This window comes from Sus scrofa, chromosome 9 (assembly GCF_054392235.1).
Source record: "Sus scrofa isolate SSC_HxYL_T2T_F1_AM1 chromosome 9, Sscrofa_HxYL_maternal_Yorkshire_Landrace_v2.0, whole genome shotgun sequence".
NCBI lineage: Eukaryota > Metazoa > Chordata > Mammalia > Artiodactyla > Suidae > Sus > Sus scrofa.
The window spans coordinates 74,066,479-74,090,390 of record NC_139391.1 but is presented as its reverse complement, the minus strand read 5'-3'; the positions used below and the strand labels follow the sequence as shown (position 1 = coordinate 74,090,390).

Genomic DNA, 23,912 nt, shown 5'->3' with positions numbered 1-23,912 from the left:
TTCTAATATTTCCTTTTATTCTTTATTAGAGCTTTCATATCTCTGCTTTTATTACATGCCTATTTTTGTGTGTCATCCACTTCTTCCAACAGAATCATGAGCATTGTGATCATAGTTTTAAATTTCCAATCTCATAACTTCAACAACTCTGCCATATTTGAGTCTTCTGCTGATTCTCAATCTGTTTTTTCGAACTGTGTTTCTTCTCTTTTAGTATGTCTTGCAAGTATTTTCTTGAAAGCTAGCCATGGTACACTGGGTAAATGGAACTGAAGCAAATGAGACTTTAAAGTTTTATGTTTATCTGGCAAGGGGTTTAGCTGTGTTTATTTTAATGTAGCTGTAGCTGTCAGTGGCTAAAAATTCATCTGGTATCCATGTTTTTATCGTCTTTATCACCTTTTAGGTTTTCCTAGAGACTTCTTAAATAAGGTTGGATTGATATTATTTCTATTGTATTCCTCTGTTATTTTGCAGGACCTCTACTGATGTGGTGGTAAGGTATTGGTGGGAGAAAGTGAGGAGTGGAGTTCTGCAGCCTTATGATTAGGGTTCAGTCCCTAGGGATCCCTTGGGTTATAATTTTCATAAGTCCTTTTCAGGGATGGTTGCCCCTTCCACACCACCATTGGTTGAGATAAGATGAGTAGAGAGGAAGATAGGTATTTCCATTCTCCAGAGTTGGTTAGGCTCTGGCAAAAACAGTTTTGAGAACAACTGTTTTTAAGAACACCAGAATGCTCTGACGCATCTTTAAACGGCTGATTTTTCTCTCCCTTTGCCAAAAGCACAGAGGGATTTCTTTTCCCCTATCTTCATTATAAGAACAAAAAGAGCTCCCAAAGGGAAAATTTATAAAAGCATGGTAGTCTGCTTAAGACTGCACTCTCCTCACCAGAGTTTTAACTCAAACTTGTCTGTAATGAGCCTTTAGCATTTCCTCAATTATAGTTATGTTTTCTTACTTTGCTACTGATTCCTTCAGAATTCCTAGACTTCAGGAAGTTGTGGTTCCCTGTATCCACCTGCCTCTCTAATTTTGGTGGGAGAAATTTTCCCTATAAATTTAGTTATCTTATGGATTGAAGGAGAGTCGCTGATTTTCACTTGGTTCATTTTTTTTTTCTTTCAGGTTATGTGGATGGGTGTGACAAATTTCAAGTTCTGTACATGATGGACCAGAAACTGAAAGTAATTATTTCTTTTTATATTTATAGAATACACAGTTGCTGGCAAAAGTGATTTTTGAACAAACGCATGAAAGAGAAAATTACTGAGTGATGCCATATATGACTAGGAGAATTACATGGATATAGGAGCATTGAAACTGATTTATTTGTATCCTTTTTTTAAGATTCAACGTATAAGTGATATCATATGATGTTTGTCTTTCCCTGTCTGACTAACTTCGCTAAGTATGATAATTTCTATGTTCCAAAGAGGAAAGGTTTGGGGGCAGAGGGATGGACTGGAGGTTTGGGACTGGCAATAAGCACACTGATATATATGGAATGACTGGCCAATGGGGACTTGCTGTATAGCACAGAGGACTCTACCCAATATTCTGTGACAATCCATGTAGGAAAAGAATCTTAAAGACAATGGATGTGTGCATATGTATAACTGAATCATTTGGTTGTACAACAAAAATTATCACAAACTTGTAAATCAACCATACTTCAATAAAACTTAAAAAACTGATTTACATGTAAAGTATTGCTCCCCCTTCTATCCTCAAGCCTAATCATTAACACATATGGGCAGTAAGCTCAGGCCTAACCTATAGTTCTGGAATATTTTGGCTATTAAGTAATAGTGGGTATCATTTTATTACTTAAATTTCCAGCAGTTAATTTATATTGATACAGAGAGGAGCTCATCTAGTACCCCATACTCAATAGATAATAATACCTAATAGGTAAGGGGAATAATATTGTCATTTGTAAATCTTGAACAATGGGATAATAGATGTTATCTTTAAACACTGTAGATTTAATTTCATGCAAAATTCATTCAGTATGGAGTTGTCATAATATGCTGAAATATTGTGTCAAGGAGCTAGAATCTAAGTTGAAAAAAATAATTAAGTTTTAGCCTATCTAAAAAATAGGCTAGGAAAAGGAAATCTGTAAATCTGCAAACTCAGAAAGCACACAAGTGGTACAGAAGCAAGACTCTGCTGTATAGTTTTTCATGTTGTCTGACATCTGACCTACATCAAAGTGAAGTTGCTAAATTATGTTCAAGAAGTAAAAGGCCAGCTAGATGTTATGGCTCCAGGGATCTAATGCTGGTAGCAAATTATTTTTTTTCTCAGTGCCTAGTCCAGGCTTAAGATTAAATTAAATGAGAGAAAATTATATTTAACCACAAATTTATACAACCATAATTTCAGAGATAAAAAGTATATTAGAGGTTTTTTGGTTTAGTCTCTCATTTGATGAAAGAATTCTCCATCCAGTATTCTTGAGAAATGGCCCTCCAGTCTCGCTTGAAAAGCATACCTTATAAAATAAGCCTCTATCAGGTCTGTTTACTCCTTATGCTACTCAATGGGTTAGGGGTTGTCATGTATATTTTAACTTAATGTTAACAATAATTTTCTGAGGAAGTTAGCCTTAGTCCTACTTCACTAAGAAATAAAGGAGGTAGTAGCATACAGGGAAAGAAAGAAAGATGAAAGAAAGAAAGAAACAAACAAACAAACAAAGAAGGGAGGGAGGAAGGGAGGGAAGGAGGGAAGGAAGGAAGGGAGAAAGAAAAAAAGAAAGAAAGAAGAAGGGAAAGAGAGAGGAAGAGAGGGAGGAAGGGAGGAAGGGGGAGGGAGGGAGGAGAGAGGGAGGGAAAGAAACATATGCAACATAAGAGACAGGACAGACCAGACCTTGGAGGTGAGGATAAACTGACATTAATCCAGCAAAATCCTGCTGTACATGTAGAACTGGAAATGTAGTCCCTGGGACTAGAAATAGGAGAATTGGCTAAAGGATACAAAAGAGAAAATGACTCATCAGGTCCCCAGTCTTTTCTAGCAGAAGAATATGGCTTGCTCTGAAGAAAGTGAACCAGGTAAATCTAGTCTTAGGAACATCAGATTCAGTTTTGGGATCCTCATTTAAAATGAGGAGATTAAAGGAAACTGAGCATCCTGGAGAGAAGCCAAGTTTTCTTTCTGTTATGTCTTCCAAAAGATCCATAGATGTTAATACTTGGAGGTCAACCCATGAAAAAAACAAATTACTACTCTTTTACACATGCCAAACTCAACCCACACATGCAAACCTTCTGATCAAATTTTGCTTACCTCAGTTATAAACAAAAATGTCAGATAAACAGCCAAGTAGAATATTTGAGCAATGCCTCTAGCATGTAAACCAAACATAAATCCAAATGTGCACCCCCTCATTTTCTCACTTTCCCCTCCATCTCTGTCTCCCCCCACCACATACAGTGTAAACAAATTTTCAATAGAAAAATTGGAAGACAAAATGTGGAAATCTCTCAAAATGTTGACATAAGGACTAAAATATAGAAAACAATAAAATTTGGAAGATTTATATTGGAATTCTATTATCCAAATAAGAGGATTTTAAAAGAGAAGAAAGAATAGAGGAGGGAAAATCATTAACTAAACGAATTTTTTAAAATCTCCCAAAACAAATGATAAGCCTTTCCCAATTGAAATATCCAATGGGAGACCTTGCACAGAAACTGAAAAGCAACTCATATCGAAACAAATCACTGTAGGATATTAACCTGTTAGGAGTCTTTGGAACACTGTGCGTGACCCTATTTCCCAAACTTTGCCCTTTGCATTCCCTCCGCCTGGAATACACTCCATCCGCATATTGATTATTCCCTTATATCTATTAGGCTTTCGTTTATTTTTGCTTTTTCATCAAGACTTCACTGAAACTCTTATTTAAAATTACATTTGCCCCATAGAATTCCCTGTACACTGTACTCTTTTATTTTCTGCCATAGCAGGTAGAACCATCCAATGTCCTATATCTTGTATTATTTTATATCTTCATTTTCTGTTTTCCCACACTAACTATGATAGCTCCACAAGGATGGAAATGATTGGTTAGTTTGTAAATATATTCCTGGTATTTGGCACAGGGTCTGGTACATAGCAGGCACTAAAGAAGTATTTGTTGTAAGAAGAACTAATGAAATGGAAAGTCTAAAGTTTCTGGGGAAAAAAAAGATTAGCACCCAAAATGGCATATAACTTTTCAACAGCAATAGTAAAGGCTAAAACCTAGTTGAAAAATAAATAAAAGGTGAACATAAAATAAACACATTTATATTTACTAATAGACGAGGGCCCCCAAATTTTACCTTGTCTGTGTTTGTTCTTAGGAAGCTTCTGGAGAATAGGTTCCACCAAACAGAGGAAATAAAATAAGTTACAGGAAGTAATGAGGTTAAGGACACAAGGAATACAACCTAGGAGAAAAGCAAGAGCATTTACAAGATGAGGATGAAGAAAAGTCCCAGAACAACAGCTAAGCAGCATGTCTGCAAGGCAACCTGGCTAGATAGGAGAAGAAAGACAGAGAACTTTACCAGAAAGGGGCGAGAAATGAACCAGGACTAACCTAGTATTGCATTTATTTGACTTTTTGCAATGAGATTTTTTTCTTATATATGGTAGCTAGTTTAGAGATGAATTAGACATAAGCAGTGATTTTTTTTTTAATATGAGCAAATATAAGAATAAGGCAGTTTGTAACTCCAGGAATAAAAACGTTCTATAAGAAAGAAAATACAATTATAGAGGAATCATAGTACCTTATCAGGGTCACATGAAAAAGAAAAAATTTACAACTCAAAAATCCTGAGCATTGAATTAACAACACAATAAACTACAAATCTCTATGATGACAAGATGTAAGCAAAAATATATATGGGCCAATAACACATGTAATATAATTACATTTTATGTTTTCTAGAAAAGTTTATAATAAGCATTTAAAAACTTATCTAAAAAGATATGGACCAAATTGTAATTAAATATATTATTTATTGTTTACTCATTTTTCCGTACTTATATATTCCTTAATTTTAATATAAACAAATATTCAAGTATTCCATTTAAGAATTAATTTTGTATAAAAATATAGGCCCAAAATATAATGTTTACTTTTATATAGCATTTCAATTTATGTGCATTGTAATTCAGCTACTTTCTTTTCATTATATTTTTAGTTTACTTCTAGCACACTTCTATTTTAAATACTCTTATGTATAAATCTTTGCAATTGATGTGATTATTTTTCTAGAATACATGCCAGATGGAATTGTTGATAAGAAAATTCACATTTTAAGGCTTCTGCTAAATAATCAAACTGAACATCAAAAGATTAAAACAATTTATATCCCCACAAATAATGTTTATTATCTATTACCTTGCATCTTATCAACACTGAGTAGTATCATTCTTTTTTCATATTTGACACCTTTTTTTGAAAGTGTCCAAGTTTGCATTTATTTGATTACAAGTAATGTATACCATGTGTTCATATGTTTTTAGCCACTCACAATTTTTTAACCCCCCCTTGTCACTGCCATAAAGACTTCAGCCATCTCTCTTGGGCTCTTAACTCCCATATGACAGCAGAGTCAAGCTGCTTTCTTATGTTCCAACCCTTAAACTGCTTTTAGATTTTTTCCCCCTAAATCACAAATCTGATCATATCATTCACTTGCTTAAAAGCCCTTGAAGACTAGCAATTTCCCACATAGTAGACTCTAAAATTCTCAGACTGGAACTCTACATCAGCATTAATTTGGGCTCAAGTATTTTCTTAAATTATAAAAATGTGTTTTCATGACAGCATTTGCTCAATAATTATGAAGAACTTGGGATTAAGAACTTCATTTTACTCATTACAGTATTCACTCCACCTAAGAATGATTAAAGCGTGACATCACCAAGATGGCAACATGTGTCCTTCCTGACTTTGTTCTCCCTCATAAGAACAACAACTAATAGCTATTCAAGAATAAGACACACTGAGAAAATCTGAGAACATAGGGGTGAGGCTAAAGTACCCCCTACAGTATGGAGACCAAGACATGGCAACAGAAGGTAGGAGAAGCAATTATACATTCATCTCATTGTTCCTCCCCCAGGCCAGTGCTTTCCCCACTTGGAGAGCCCTCCTCTCAGACCCCATTTTCTCCAGAGGGAAAAGAGAACCCGTGGGGACAACCAGCCTCTATCCCCAGCACTGTGGGTCACTTTATGGGAGCCCCACTCTGATCTGATCACACCCCAGACTTCAAGGGAATCTACAGGGCTCAACCACTGGGAATCTTGTGGGAATCAGGGAACCACTGGGAATCAATCATGACAGACAACTAGCACTTGGATCATTGCAAACTGAGTTCATATGTACAATGCTCAAGTAGCCATCACAACCAATAACTGTGCTTATCTGAAGAACTAATTCAGTGTTATACACTGACCAGGAAACTCAGCAAGATGCAAATCTGCCTGATTTGTATTCTCTAAATAAAGAGTTTTGCTGACCCTAGAGCTTAGCTTGTCCAGATTCAAGCAGGAGCTGTCACAGTCCTGCTTACTCTGGAGTGTGTCTTCCAGCTACATTTGACCAGAGAGCCTGCCAAAATCACCTGGAAGTTGTGCAACTCCGCAATGTTTGAGCAGAAAGTGGGTAAAAACAGAAGATCACCCACTGGAACAAAGCTAGGACAATTGGACTTCTGTCCTATGTATAGGCAGGGGAATTAACTCAGAGTCAAGGCTGAAGGTAGCTTCTGGACCCTACCAATCTTAGAGACTGTTAAGGAAACTGGCAGTTGCCTGGAGCATCCCCTCCTCAACCTTCCCAGGCAAGGGAGATGGGACATAGACCCATCAAGTGTGGTGCCCAGCCCCAGGTGACCAGAAGGCTGGTGAGAACACCTGGAAGCTGTGTGACCCAGCAGCATTTCAGCTGAGAGCAGAGCAGTGGACCAGTCGTTTGCAGAGCAAAGCCAGTGGACCTGTTTAACCAAGAAAATTGGGGTTCAGATCAGCTTGAGTTAAGACAAAAAAGAACTTTATCAACATTCGAGCTGTTTATTTCACTGCACCAGCGTGGAGAAACCAGTTCATAGTCCTGGTCATTGATGATTATAACCTCCAGCTTGCCCAACTAAGGAACCTAAGCAGGACATTTGGAAAGCTGCAAAGCCTGTCCAAAAGCCATGCTTACAATGACGTCTGAACAAAGAGCATAGCCTATGGCTTTTCTCATCTGCAAAGCAAGACTAATGGCCTCACTCAACCAGGGAATTTGGTACACAATCTTGCCTGTTTCATTTCACCCAACAATGAGTAGAACAGGCTCTGAGTCCCATCCTGCTGCCCTGCTACAACAGGGAAGCTCATTCATAATATTATCTATTAAAGAATGTAGTATCCAGTATTGACCTTCTAGTAAGCCTGACCAGGGAAACTAGGCAACTGCAGTGCCACCTCACACCTTCACTGGGTTATAAAATAAAGCCAGCAGTACTGTCCAACTTTTCTCAGTGAGTGACATATACCCCATCCTCAAATATAGAGCCTGAATTGTTGTCCTGCCCCTAACTAAACCATAGGAGAAGGCCCCATTTGTCCAAGGATATCACCAGCAGGCACAGCCAGAAACCTAGTCTGAGATGACTAGTGAAGGTCTGTCTCTGCCAAAGCAAACCTTCAAAGTCTGGAGGAGGAAACTCATTACTCAGTTGTGCAGATACCAGTGCAAGGAATTCTGGATCACAAACAAACAAAAATAACATTGTTAACTTTTAAGGTAGTTGAATTTATTAATCTCTATTTTTGTGATTTATGGAGGTTATTTTGTATGTTGTTATGAAAATATTCCTTACACTCAAATCATAAGCAGATTCTCCTATATTTTCACTGTTAGGCCTTTAGACCACCTGGAATAGACTTTTATGTATGGTGCAGAGTGAAGAGCTAATTTAGTGTGTAACAAGCTGTCCTATCAACAACATTAATACATAATCCACTGTTTTGTAAATTTTGTCTGTTACATGTCACATTCTCATGTGTGAATGGGACTGTTTCAGGTTCTCTGTTTGGCTCCATTGACCTTTGTTTATCCTTGTGCCAATATTGCACTGCATTCATTACTATCACTACAGTACAAATATTAGATTTTTGGTAAATAAGTTTTTTCTTTTCATCCTCATCATTCTCTTTCAAAACTGACTTATTTGTTCTTGGACATTAGCTCTACTATATAGATTATATAATCTGCTTTTATTAAGATCCATGAAAAATCATATAGATATTTTCATTAGAATTACATTAAAATTGGAGTTCCTGTCATGGCTCAGTGGTAATGAACCAGCATTGCCATGAGCTGTGGTGTAGTTGCAGACATGGCTCAGATCCTGCATTGCTGTGGCTATGGCATAGGCCAGCAGCTATAGCTTCAATTTGACCCCTAACCTGGGAATATCTATATGCTGCACCTGCAGCCCTGAAAAACAAATGAAAACAAACAAACAAAAAAAGGAAACAAAAGAAAAGAAAATTTCATTAAAATTATAATTTGATAATTTTATGATTTGTCTTCTCATTTATGAACATAGTATGTTACTTTGTTTAATAAATTTATTTATTAATGCCCTTTAATAAAAAATTTGCCTATGAAACACTTGCATATTTTTTGCGTCACCAAAAAAAAAACTGATAAAGCTCTAATAACTGAGCTTAAAAATTTATGAACTATCAGATAAAGAATCTAGATAATCCTCTTAAGGAAATTTAGTGAACTGTAAGAACACACAGACAGAAAACTAAATGAAATTAGAAAATCAATAAAGGAACAAAGTGAGAATTTTGACAAAGTAATAAAAACCATCAAAAAATAAAAGAGAAAGAAATCCTAGAGTTGAAAAATATAACTGTATTGAAGAATTCAATATAGTTTCAAAAGCAGACTTGATCATGATCATGATTCAGTGACCTGAGGGTAGGACATTAGAAGTTACCCAGGGAAAAGAAGGGAAACAAGGAGTTAAAAAGCCTCCAAGACTTTAGAAACACAATGAAAAGAAACAATATTCACATTATGGGAATTCTAGAAAGAGAAGGGAGAGGAAAAAAGAAAAAAAGACTGAAAGCGTATTTAAAGTAATTATGGTTGAAAATTTCCCAAACCTGGAGAGACAAATAGAAATCCAAATCCATGAGGCCTAAGTACCCCTCATAGGTTGGACCCAAATATTATAATTAAATTGTTAAAAGTCAAATACAAGGAAAGACTTTGAAAAGCATCAATAAGAGAAAAGTTACATACTAGCGTATTCCACATAGGTTTATTGGCAGATTTCTTAAAAGAAACATTTCAAGCCAGGAGAAAAAGGGATGATATATTTAGAATATCAAAAGAAAAAAAACCTAGCAACCAAGAATAATATATCTAGTGAAGCTGTCCTTCAGAGATGAAGGAGGGATAAAAACTTTCCCAAACAAACAAAAGCTGAGTAAATTCATTACCACTAGACCTGCCTTATAAGAAATGCTAAAGCAAAATATTTGAGTAAAATAGATAATTAATATCATAAAAACATCAAGAGCTCACATAAAACACACTAGTAATGGTAATTATATAGTCAAAGTTAGAATTCAGAATTTGGTAATGGTGGCACATAATTCAATTATAACTCTTCTTTAAAAGTTGAAAAAATAAACATAGTAAAAATAATCATAACTAAAATAATCTTTTATTAGTTACACGATATAAAAATTTGTAAATTGTAACAGCAATTAAAACGTGAGGATGAGGAGAAGCAAAAGTATAAACTCTAGAAATGCTACTGAAGTTAAGTTGCTATGTCAAAACATACTAATACCAAAAGACATTTAAACATGATAAAGACAGCAGGATAAGAAACAAGGAACAATTAGTCTAAAAAAAAAAAAGGCTACAATTAACAAAAAAACAATAATAAATCTTTACCTATCAATAACTAGTTTAAAGAAAAATGGATAAAATTCTCCAATCAGATGACATACAATGTCTGAATGGTAGAAGAAAGAAAGGACGAAAAAAAGAAAGGAAGAAAGAAAGGAAGAGAAGGAAAGAAAGAAAGAAAGGGAAAGAAAATGATAAAAAAACAATTTCCAATGATCTGTTTCTTATAAGAGATTCACTTTGAACAATATTATATACCAAATAGACCTAAGAGATATATACATAATATATTATTCAACAACAGCATAATACATTCTTCACAAATGCACACAGAACATTTTTTAGTGTGGACCACGCATTGGGCCACAAAATAATTCTTAGAAAATTCAAGAAGATTGAAATCATGGCAAATATCTTCTCTGACCATGATGGCCTGAAAACAGAAGTCAGTAACAAAAGAAAAACTGGAAAATTCATGAACATGTGAAATTGTTCTGAAAAATCAATGAATCAAAGAATACATTAAAGGAGAAGTAAAAAACTTTCCTGAGACAAACAAAAATGAAAACACAACATATCAGAATTTATGGGATGCAGCAAAAGCAATTCTAAGAGGGAAGTTTATAGCAATAGACACCTATGTTCATAAGCAAGAAAAACTCCAAGTAAATATCCTAAACTGAGCCCACCATTTTAGAAGAAGAAATGGAATAATAAATATTAGTGCAGAAATAAATGAGACAGATGAAAACGAAGTAACAGATATCAGAGTTATAAAGGAAGGAGTGAAACTGTCTCTACTTGGAGAGGACATAATTTTAGAGTGAAAACCCTAAAGACTCAACCAAAAAACTATTAGATCTAATAAATGAATTTCAGTAAAGTTGTAGGATATAAAATCAACAAACAAAAAACAGTAGCCTGTCTATACACTAACAACAGATTTTATGAAAAAGAAATAAACCAATTGCATTCACAACAGCATCGAAAACTACAAACTGCTTAGAAATAAATTTAACCAATGCAGTGAAATCTCTCTTAAAAACTACAAGACATTGATGAAAGAAATCTAAGAAGATGAATAAATGGAAAGGTATCCAAAGTTCACAGATTAGAAGTATTAATGTTAAAATGCCAATAATACAAAAATATATTTATAGATTTGATGCAATCCCTATTCCAACAGCATTTTTTACAGAAGCAGAAAAAAGCATTCTTAAAATTTATATGGAACTACTAAAGACCAAAAGTCATCCAAGAAGTTCTGAGACAAAAGGACAGAAAGATAACACACTGATTTCAACCTATATTATATTACTATAATTCGATTACTATAAAAACAGTGGGGTGCTGACAAAAATAAATGCACAGAACAAGAACAAAGAATTAAGAGCCCAGATATAAATAAGCCCAAGCACATATGGTCAACTAATATTTGATGAGGGAGCCAAGCATATTCAATGGAGAAAAGACAGTCTTTTCAATAAATGGTACTAGGATAACTGAATATTCACATGTAAAAGAATTAAACTAGATGCCTGTTTTATACCACTCACAAAAATTGATTCAAAATAAATTAATAATGTGCACTGTTGGTGGGATTGGACAGAGGATCCTCAAAAAATTAAAAGAGAACCACTACGTGATCCCGCAATTCTACTTCTGAGAATATGCCCAAATGAAACAAAAACGTTAACTTGAAAAGATATCTGCACTTCCAACATTCATAGGAGCATTATTTACAATAGCTAAGACATGGATACAACTTAAATATCCATTGATGGATGAATGGATAAAGAAGTTGTGGTATGTATACATACAATGGAATATTATTCAGCCATTAAAAATGAGGGACTCTACCATTTGTGGAAACATGAGTAGAACTTGAAGGCATTATTCTAAGTGAAATAAGTTAGACAGAGAAAGACAGATATTGTGTGATTTCACTTATATGTGGAATCTAAAAATACACATACAAAAACTCACAGAAAAAGAGATCAGATCAGATTTGTGGTTATGGAGGGTGGGGGTGAGAATTTGGAGGAAGGTGGTCAAAAGACACGAATCACCAGTTATAAGCTAAATAAATACTAGAGATAAAATGTACAACATGATAACTATAGTTAACACTGCTGTATGATATATGGGAGAATTTAAGAGAATGGACTCTAAGAGTTCTCACCACAAGGAGAAAATTTTCTTTTCTCTTTCTTTTTATTGTATCTGGATGAGATGATGGATGTTAGCTTGAATATACTGTGGTAATCATTTCACAATATATGTAAATCAAATCATCATTCTGCATATATGAACCTTATATAGTGATATGTGTCAATTATTTCTAAACAAAACTTATGAAATAAAAAAGTGATAAATCAATAGAGTGAATATATTAATGTAGGACTTAGTAGCATGATCAATTCTAGAAGCTCACCTATTCGGCTATTCATTTTAAAAAATATTTATTAAGACATTACTATGTGCTAGACCTTGCTCTAAGTTCTAGGAATTCTGGGATACATGACCAAGAGAGTCAACAAAGCCCTACTCCTCTTTCTGTGGAGTTAATGGCAGGGAAGAGGGTGAGGGGCAAAAAATTCAAAAAATAAATTCCTTTTTTTTAAAACAGTATTAAGTAATTGTGTGCTGGTATATCAGCCCTATGGAAAAATCAATGAAACATATAAGGCTCTGATATTTGTGACTCTCCCACCATGCTGATTTCAAGGTATCAATGGTTTAGGAACCAACTCAAAGAATTCTTGAATATAAACAATTGGCTCTGGAGAGCCTGTACAAGTCAACTCCAACCATCACTGATAGTACCAACAGGATATTAGGATTTAGAGAACTGACAACTGATTACTTGAGTTTGAGTGCAAAGAAAATATCCTGCAGAAGTGGTAACATTGAGCTCAGACAGGACAAATGTAAAGAAGAACTAGAAAGTTGAAAGTCATCTGAAAAAATATCTCTGGAAGAAAGAGATATGGCTAATGCACTAAAGCAGGAAAGTGCTTGGGATATCTGAAAATCAGAAAGAGCCAGAACATAGTTTTCAAGTTTATTTTTCAATTTGAAGCTAACTTTGATATCAAAGATCCTGCCAGGTGAAAGCAGTATTTTAGAAGAGGTAAATTATGATTTGGAAGCTAAGATCAGTTTTGGTTCTTTTGTACTTTTTGCTATTAGAGGTTGAAATTACTGGTGGGTAATTCCTGGTGAGGAGGAGGGATATAACTATAAAACCTGCAAGAAATCTGGAGCTATAGAATGCAAAATACAGCAGGAAATAAATATTATTCTATTTTACCAACATTTATGGTTCTGAGAGTGGTCATTCCAGACACTCTAGTCTATATTTCTTCTTCAATCTTGCCAATCCTACCAATCAAATATACTTTTAAATTTTGGTGCCATATTAAGAGGATTAGTAGCTTAAACATATGATGCTGAAATGTATCATTGAGTAGTATTTGGAGAAAATATAAATCAAATTCTAGGAACCAAGCAAAAGTAACTGGGTAGAATTCATTCAGCAGCTTTAAGAGTCTTTTCCTCTTGGAGTCAAGATGACAAAAATGCTTCTGTTTTGTTTATTTTATCCTGAGCAAGTAGATACAGGGAAGATTAAGAACAATATTTTAAGAATGAATTGCATTTCTCTAATAATCAGTCATGTTGAGAATTATTTCATGTGCTTGTTGGGCCATCTGTATATCTTCCTTGGAGAAATGTCTATTCAGGTCTTTTGCCCATTTTTTTCAATTGGGTTGTTGGCTTTTTTGCTGTTGAGTTGTATAAGTTGTTTGCATATTTTAGAGATTAAGCCCTTGTCAGCTGCATCACTTGAAACTATTTTCTCCAATTCTGTAAGTTGTCTTTTTGTTTTGTTTTTGGTTTCCTTTGCTGTGCAAAAGCTTGTCAATTTAATTAGGTCCCAGTGGTTTATTTTTGCTTTTATTTCTGTTGCTTTGGGAGATTGACCTGAGAAAATATTTGTAAGGTTGATATCAGAGAATGTTTTGACTATGTTCCCTTCCAGGAGTTTGATGGTATCTTGATTATATTTAAATCTTTAAGCCATTTTGAGTTAATTTTTGTGTGTGGTGTGAGGGTGTGTTCTAGTTTCATTGATTTGCATGCAGCTGTCCAGGTTTCCCAGAAATACTTGCTGAAAAGACTGTCCCATTTTATGTTCTCGACTCCTTTGTCAAAGATTAACTGACCACAGGTGTCTGGGTTTATTTCTGGGTTCTCTATTCTGTTCCATTGGTCTGTATGTCTGTTTTGGTACCAGTACCACACTGTCTTGATGACTGTGGCTTTGTAATATTGCCTGAAGTCTGGGAGAGTTATTTCTCCTGCTTGGTTTTTGTTCCTCAGAATTGCTTTGGCAATTCTGGGAATGTCATTTGCAGCAACATGGATGGATCTAGAGACTCATACTGAGTGAAGTAAGTCAGAAAGAGAAAGACAAATACCATATGAAATCACTTATAACTGGAATCTAATATAGGGAACAAATGAACCTTTCCACAGAAAAGAAAATCATGGACTTGGAGAATAGACTTGTGGTTGCCAAGGGGGAGGTGGAGGGAGTGGGATGGATGGGGTACTTGGGGTTAACAGATGCAGAATATTGCCTTTGGAATGGATTAGCACTGAGATCCTGCTGTGTAGCACTGTGAACTATGTCTGGTCCCTTATGATGGAGCGTGATAATGTGAGAAAAAAGAATGTATACATGTATGTGTAACTGGGTAACCATGCTGTACAGTAGAAAATTGACAGAACACTGTAAACCAGCTATAATGGGAAAAAAAATAAAAATCATTTTATATATATTGGGTGGAGTTCAAATCCAGGCTTGAGACTGAACAGCTCCTCCTGAGTGAAAATAAATCCTATTGTGAAGCAAAAGAAGATTAGGAGGATTAAGTGTCACATGTGGAGGATGTAAAAGTAGATTTATTTTTATTATTGAAGGTATTTTTATGGGTTAATTGTATAGGGATCTGGTTCGTTTGTTTTTCTTAATTGAGATAAGCCAGAATGTCTCTGGGGCAAGAGAGACTTGTGCTATGAGGATGTATACTATTTGTTTCAGTATTATGCATTTGCAGCCAATAGTCTTGAGAAAGGGATTATGACTCAGTAGGCTCAGAAGGAATTAATTGTTACTGACATGTTAGCTATATTAATTTTTACAGTACTCTCTTTTTCCAAGTGATTGTTACTTGTATACACATTCAAATTTCCTTTGTAGTAATGTTCAACCTTTACACAGAATTTTAAAAACATTCAGGGCAAGAGCTTAAACGATTGAGTTATTTCCAAAAACATGAGTTACGTATGGCATGTAGTTGTGAAAACTAGAATTTCATTTTTTTTCCCTGTTGAAGAAATAGAAAAAAAAAATTTAGCTTTGTTACTGATAGGCTTTTGCCATAAGAAATAAATCTCAATTTTTATTAAATTATAGAAAACATTACTAAACATCCAATGGAATTATTTTAAAACTATGAATCCCAGATTATTCTACTCTGTAAATCTGCATGTTAATTTATTTCTCTAGAGTTACAATAAATCTGTGAATAATATAACTTTTGCAGTAGAATAAATTAAACACCTAGTACTGCTATTTAAATACAAGGCAACACAAAAACTTTAGAAATCTCTTATTAAACTGAAGGATTCTGAGTAATTATAAACGAGAGAAGGAAGGTAAAGAGGATAATTCAGATTATCCTGTTACTAGTTCTAAGCTATTCTATTAATAAGTAATAGAATTAATTCCATGTGATTTGGATTTACTTCGAAGTGTACCGAAAGACCACATTGTTGAAAATTCAACGGAAGAGACCAGATATTTCCTCTGAATCTACATGGAGAACAAAATTAAGGCAAATGTTCATCTTACTCAGACCAGAAAAGACATTCATCCAAATCTCAACTTCATCATTATAATCAGCATCACAATCAAGAAGAGCCCTTACTGAAGCAAGAACCAAACTGACATTATTTAGCTTTGGAATTTGAAAAGAAGGAAAAAAAAAGATTTTTGCATATTTTACTTTAGTGCAAACTTCCTTTATTTGTACCTAAAATTCAGTTTCACTTAAAGAAAAAAAAAAAAAACACTGTAAATTCGGCTTTATTTAAAAATCAAGTAATTTTCAAAGTATTTTGGGAAAAAAATAAATCTTTAGATGGAAGTATTTCAACATTTATCCAAGAAAGCAGTCTTACAAGGTCTCTAGCAAATTTAATTATTCCAGTGTTTCTCCAAGTGGGCAGAATGACAAAAGTCTGCATAATATTCCTGAGTCGATCACAAGGAATTTAGAAAATGACCTTAAATCAGTTTACCAGGAGATCACAGCTTTTTTTCATATCCAGATATAAGTTGTCAGTCTATGCATTAAATCTACTGAAGTATGTTTTAATATAGCCACAAGGTGGGGGGATAGAAATCCCAGACAGAGGAAGATTATGAGCCAATATGAACAGGTGGAAAAGCATAATGCATCTTTTAAGAAACTGTAGGGAAATTATGGGTTTGCAGGAGAAAATATGGAAATGGATGCCAGAGGCAAACTGTGAACATTTTAAATGACAAAGTCATTTAGACTTTTTAAAAAGTCAGCCATTGAAGATTTCCAAGGAGGCGGGTGTTAGTATAAACGTGGTAGTTTGGGAAGATTACTCTGGCTATAAATGGATAGGCTGGCGTGGGACAGGGAAAATACTGAGGCAAGGAATCCGGTTAGAGGGACCTAGCAAATAGAGTAAGATTAAATTTGAATGGTGAAAAGAGAATACAATATGAAGAATGAGAACAAGGTCTACTATAAGAGAAGAATATGAGGAATGAGATGGTTTAAAGGATTCTTAAAGAGCTCCCTAAGAGACTGATGGTGACTTTAGTGATCACAGTGAATCTTTTGCAGCTTCTCTGAGTGGGGTCGTGCTTTGTAACTACTCTATGCCTTGATACAGGTTTTCTACCATGAAGGACCTACCATTCCTGGTAGGTTAACGCAGTTAAATTCTAATTCATTCTTTGAGAATTCCAGTTCATTTATCATGTCTTCATTCTTAAATAATTTCTGGCTATCCTCTTAGTATCCTAGACATACAATTTCTACAACATTTAAATCAATGTATTTTAAAGAATGATCAATTAGGTTATAGGTTTCCCAATCACATTACAGGCTCCCTGAAGTTAGAGATCAAACATGTTTATTTTTCACAAATGAAACAGCAGCACATAGTGGAAATCCAATCACTGTTTGAACAGGGGCGGGCCTGGGAATGTCAGAATGCTAGGAAGCCTAAAGAGAAACAGAAATGGGCAAATAGATGGAGTCCAAGGAAAGGTTGTTTGATCAACATGCTGAAAAGCCAATGGAAATAAGATTGAGAAAAATGATAAAAAGGGAAGTGGATAAAGCAGAATTCCAGAGTGCAAGATAGGCTGTGGAATGCAAAGCAAGTGTGGAGAATTCACTCTCCCATAGTTCAGTACCTCATACATTTTGCAAAAGAGGCCATATGCTCCTTCATTTCATCACCTTAGCTGCATGTGTTTCCACTCTCAAGAATACCATTCCCTCTTGAGCCTCTTTTTCCACATTTATTTATATATACATTTAAGGCATACATCAAATGTCGCTATCCCATGAGAACTTTCCTGGTCACTTACTTCTTTCAATCCCCAGAATGACTTTTTTTTTTTTTTTCTTAATATTCAGCCTGAAGAACTCCTACATAAAATTTACTTTGGGTCATAGTTTTGGGAAGTTATAGATATATTCTGGGAAGTTTATCTTCATACATATATTCTGTCTGATAAATGACAAAAGGATGATAGAATTAGAATCGTCATTTTATACCTCAAAGTAAAGTAATGGATTTAAGCAAATGACCATCTATAGGTACAAGAACCATTAATGGAAAAAGGTCTGCGGGGTACTTAATGGTGGACAGAACAAAGAAATAGTAGTACCTAAACTAATGCTCAAACTTTGAGTTCTAAAAAGAAAGAAAAAACTAGATATTATATACCTCCTTATGGAAACACACGATACTCCCTCTAGTATATTTTTGCTAAAAAAAAAAAATATGAACCTGAATTTGAGCAGATTTTATTTGTAACAATCAGTTTAAAGGAAATACAGAAGACAGAGAAAATGTGAAAAGACAACACTGGGTTGTGTTCAGCAAAATCCTTAATGTGTTTCAGTTTTCAACAAATAAATTGCAAGGATTAAAGTTTAAAGATGTAGTGCAAAATCTATAGTTTAAATATGTAGCAAAGGAAACAAAGCTATGTCAACCAAAAGTATGATATCTTTGGATCTTGATTTCCACAAGCCCAAATTTATAAATTTCTTACGACACAAATGAAGAAGACACCCCTGATTTCACGTAATTATTGTTAAACCTTAGGCATGATACTGGTCTTGTTGTTTAAGCATCATTATATATCTTGAAAAACGTTCAGATGAAAAGATATGATATCTGGAATTGGCTTCAAAATAATGCACAGTGGTGGCAGGAGTGGGAGAATGAGTGATGGCACTGTAAATAAAACAAGACTGTTTTGGAGTTGGATGGCAGCCACATAGTTCATAATTTATATATGTCTGAAAATTTCTATTTTGTATCATTTTAAAAGTTCCCAGGCCCCATATCAGAACTATTGAATTAGACTATCTAAAGGAGAATCTGGGAAACTGTATTGATAACAGGTTCCAAAGTGATCATTATGTGCACTAAGATTTGGGAATCAGTCCTAAATAATTCATCCTACTGTTTTTGCTCTTATAAGACACATTCAGTCAATTATATATGCATGCTGTATCTTTAAAGATAGACACTGTCTTGCCTCTTCCAAAACCGTAAATTTTTATATGTGCTCAATAAATATTAGTGATGTTAGTAAAAATATTTATTGCTCTCACTCTGAATGAATATTGTAGGTCTAGACCATCCAAGGCTTATACATATATACCAAGATGTTAGGAGTCCGCACCTTCTCAGCTCTTAGCAATAATCCTCTGGCCACATGGAATATCTTTCTTAGTGGTATTTAAAACTCCTGATTCCTAGAAGGCCAATATTTTCATACCTCTTGCAACAAGGATAAAATTTAACAAACGAGAACAATAACTTTCTATTTCATAGAAAGATGGCAATAGAGAATCTTAGTATCTATATGTATAATATCTGCATTAAATTTATATTTATATATGTGTGTGTGTATATATATATATGTCCTTTTATGAAAAAGAAATGTGATGTGATATGCTTATACCTGCATTATCCCTCAATTGTGCCTTTGATATTTTTGTTGTTTGTGTGCAATGGTTCATTTATTAAGCAACTACTTTCACTCTCCTAAGACAGTATTCTTAGGGAAATGAAACCTTTTACTGAGGTTTCTTTTCCCCAAAGACAGTATTCCCCATAATTTGGAACTCTTGAAAAAACTCCATGCTAGATTCTGTCCTGGTACCGGTCCAGTGTTTTAGATCTGCTACTAATTAGCTAGGTGGTTTTGAATCTTACACTATTTTTACTGGGTCCTAGTTTCCCCATATATATAATTCTAAAATAAATGTCAATCTATTATTAGATCATCTGTAAGTTAACCTACAGTTTTACATTCTTTCTAGGAAAAAGTATTTAAATAGCAAATACAACCTTAAAGAAAAAATCAGATACAAAATGGTTTCATCTCAGCATCCCAGATGAGGACACATTGTGTTCTGAAGGTATAAATCCAGGAACATGAAGGATATTTCCCACTCGGACTTACCTGCTTATGAGCATGATCATAAGAATTAATATGATTGTCAAACTCCTGGTGTTTGTGGTATTGCTTGTCACATAATTCACAGTAAAAGTTTGCTTTTACATCTTCCAGAGCCTTTGCTGTGGACTTCTCCTTTTCTGGAAAATCCTTAAAAAAAAAGGCAAACAATGTTGGTTATATTTCTCTCTAATAACCTAACCAGAGCTCTTATTACTTAAGTTTGGATTTAATTTTACTGTGACTAAAAGAATACAGTTAGGCTTATTATATTTCAGAAATTCACAGCATTATGGAAATAACTTTCAGCTCAGCCTTAGCCCTAAGTTATCAATAAACACATAATGAACTATCCCAAAGGTGCCCTCAGCTGCCATGTGGTCATTATTCATTCTTCTTGCCACACATTTCCAGGTGTGGTTCTGCTGACTTGCCTAACTGGAGGACTCACTTCCATTTCCTCTGCCTATCCAATGACCCATCTCTACTGCAACGTTTTATTGGGATATTGCTTGTATTGTTTTATATCATTTACCTACTGCTTCATGTATCTAGCCTACCTGAGATCATCAGTGTTGGAACTTACTATTCTCCCTTCACATAAAGCCTTTTTCCACCATGTTAAATTGGTGTCCTCATATTCCTTTCCCAATACCCAGCTCTTTGCCCCCTCTGGGAAGCCTTTTCCATGACATTTCCAGGAAGAGAGCACTTCCACTATGTTGCCAATTACCAAACACATCCATGATCATTCCTACTTCATCTCCTTCATAGGCATTTTTTTTGTCTTTTTAGCTATTTCTTGGGCCGCTCCCGTGGCATATGGAGATTCCCAGGCTAGGGGTCCAATCGGAGCTGTAGCCACCGGCCTACGCCAGAGCCACAGCAACGCAGGATCCGAGCCGCGTCTGCAACCTACACCACAGCTCACGGCAACATCGGATCATTAACCCACTGAGCAAGGGCAGGGACCGAACCCGCAACCTCATGGTTCCTAGTCGGATTTGTTAACCACTGCGCCACGACGGGAACTCCGCATTTCTTTTTTTTTTTTTTTTTTTTTTTTTGATGCTACCATTACGTTTTTGTATTCCATACAATTCCATCTTCAGCCAACTGACTCAAGCCCTCTACATACATTCTCCCTGGGTGACTGTATTCACACTATAGTTAAAGATTTATTTATCCATATTCTCTAACTCCAGTTTAACCTTCTTCCACAAGCATCCACTCTGGCTTGATATTGCCAGTGAGTTTATCACATAGTTTTCAAAATTATTAAGCTTACAAATTTGACTATGCTCCAGCTCAGAGCTTTGGCCACATCATTCCCCTGCTTAAAATCCTCTTGAATTCTCTCATTGCCTATAGAATAATAGAGACTAATGTTTACTGAGAATAAACTATGTGCCAGGTATCAGGTGAAGTATGTGAATTATCTCATGCATTCCTCACAACACCCCTATAAAAAGTACATTCTATTTTAATCTACATTTTACAGATGCATGAGCCAGAACTCAGAGAGATCACACAGTTATGGACATTGAGTTAGCAAATGGAGAAAGGATTTGAATTCAAATAACCTATGCCTAGCTTACTTGTTAATAAATAGCTGGGTTTTACCATCTCCCTTTAAGGCCAATCCCCTTAATATACCACACCAGTGCCTTCCTACCTCATCCATGTCATCTTATATCAATCCCTGCTCCCATACTTTATCCTAACTTTATTAGCAGACATGCCACATGACATTAAAAAATCTGTTTACATGTCTATTGCTTCTGTAAATCTTATGAAGACAGGAACTGTTTTATTCATTTCCATGTCCACAGTACCAAATGCATTGTCTAGCCCAGAATAAGTGCTTATTTCCTATGCATTACAGAAGTTAATGGATAATGGTGGCTTACATATTCAGGCCTTCTACCATTACGCAGGTTCTTCTCTATGATCCCAGTGCCTAAATAAAAGAATGACTGGCACAGAGAGGGTACCAAATAAATATGTAGAGAGAACAAGGATGAATAAAATAAAGAATGAGTTTTAGCTTTGTTTCTTCAAAATGACTCACCTTCTATTAAAGGAAATTAGGCCATAAACCTAAATCATAGAGGCATCACTGCTCAGACAAGAAAGCAAGCACAGGGAATTGAGGCAGATTTTCACAGGGTCGGGTAAAATGATGGGGTAAAATGATGGGGTGATTGATTAAAACATGGGAACATAATGATTTGAACCCAAATATGAGTCTTATATGCATGGCAAAAAGGAGGAAAGACATGAGAAATATTAACAAATAGCAAACTAGACCAATAGGCAAATCTAGATTGCCTACCTAAGAGAGGCGAGGTAGAAGTTTGGTTACATTGTAGGCTAATGGGGCATAAAAAAGCTACTCTAGAGGATGTATCCAGTAAGGAGAATATGGACACCAATTTCAAGAAAAAACACAATTGCTCAAAGAACCAAGATAATGTAGTCACTTGATAATTGAGGGAGCATTATAGCACTGGGGTAGAGCAAATCATTTGCAGTAATAAGCTTAGAATCAGGAGAAATCTTTCTCATTAGGAATTTTTCGATGCTCTTTCTTAGTATACTCGTAGGGATTGGACTGGAACAAAGGACTACTTCGGTTTATGCATAGTTCCCCTTACTTTATAATGACACAGGAACAACAGCTTTGGAAAACTGAGCATGTGCCTTAGATACTGAGTAACTCTGCCTCAGTGCTCAAAAAAAAAAAAATGCCTTCACTTCATTAACTGGGAGTGGAGGGGGGGGTGGCAACTTAGATATACAGTGAATCTGTAGTTTAAAATGTATTTTCATATTACTCCAGATTATGAGAAGGATTTTATGACAATAGTTCAATGGTCAGGAGTGAAACTTCGCTGGTTAATTTTGGCATCTGTATTTAAACATCTTTTATATAGAACTACCATATGATCCATCAACACCATTCCTGGGCATATATCTGGACAAAACTACAATTCAAAAAGATACATGCACATGCATGTTCATAGTAACACTCTTTATAGTAGTCAAGACAAGGAAACAACCTAAAGGTCCATCAACAGATGAATGGATTAAGAAGATGTACATATATACAATGGAATACTACTCAGTCATAAAAAGAATGAAATAAAGTCATTTGCAGCAACATGGATGCAAATAGATATTTTCATATTAAGTGAAGTAAGTCAGAAAGAGAAAGACAAATACTATGGGAAATCACCTAAATGTGGAATATAAAATAAGGCACAGGTCGGAGTTCCCATTGTGGTTCAGTGGGTTAAGGATCTGGCATTGCCACAAGCGTGGCATAGGTCACGCAAGCAGATTGGATCTGGTGTTGCTGTTGCTATGACGTAGGCCCTAGGCGCAACTCCACTTCAACCTCTGGCCTGGGAATTTCCATATGCTACAGGTGCAGCCGTATAGAGAAAAAAAAATATGGCCCAAATGAACCTATCTACAAAACAGAAACAGACACAGAGACATAAAGAACAGACTTGTGGTTGCCAAGGGGGTGGGATGGATGGGGAATTTGGGATTAGTAGATGCAAATTATACTTTTAGGACGGGTAGACAATGAGGTCCTACTGTACAGCACAGAGAACTATATCCAATCTCTTGGGATAGAACATGATGGAAGGCAATATACACATTTTATATATATATAATATACACATACACACACACATCCCCTCTCTATTATATATATATGACTAGGTCACTTTGATGTGTAGCAGAAATTTGCACAACATTGTAAATCAAGTATACTTTAATCAAAAATCTTTTTCTTCGAAAACATCTTTTAATTATATTTCATGCCTCTTAAGGAAAATGTTATAATTATAAGAGCACTATAAGTTAAAATGTTAAGAGTATAACATTTCCATCATATATCATTTTCTGTCAACATTCACATTTTACAGAGTCATTTTTGTCTCTCTCTCTTTTTTTTTTTTTTTTGCCAGGGAATGGTGTTGATGTACCCATTTATCTTCCCTCCAAGGAACTAATGATATTCCCTAGGGCATATCCTAGCCCCTTATTAAGAGAGGAAGAATGCCCAGTGGGATATAAATGTCATTAGCAAAACATTTGGTTCACAATCCGGGCTGTCCCTCAAAGCT

The 23,912-nt window shown here is 35.2% G+C and overlaps 1 protein-coding gene across 3 annotated transcripts in view; it reads right to left on the bottom strand.

The window, feature by feature from the left end:
- ZNF804B (zinc finger protein 804B) overlaps window positions 1–23,912 on the bottom strand; it is a 506,235-nt gene that overhangs the window by 80,213 nt on the left and 402,110 nt on the right. For all 3 annotated transcript variants that reach the window (XM_021063357.2, XM_084976954.1, XM_084976953.1), the window contains exon 2: window positions 19,777–19,920. In XM_021063357.2, the coding sequence (XP_020919016.1) occupies window positions 19,777–19,920 (144 nt within the window). The remainder of the gene's footprint in view (window positions 1–19,776; window positions 19,921–23,912) is intronic.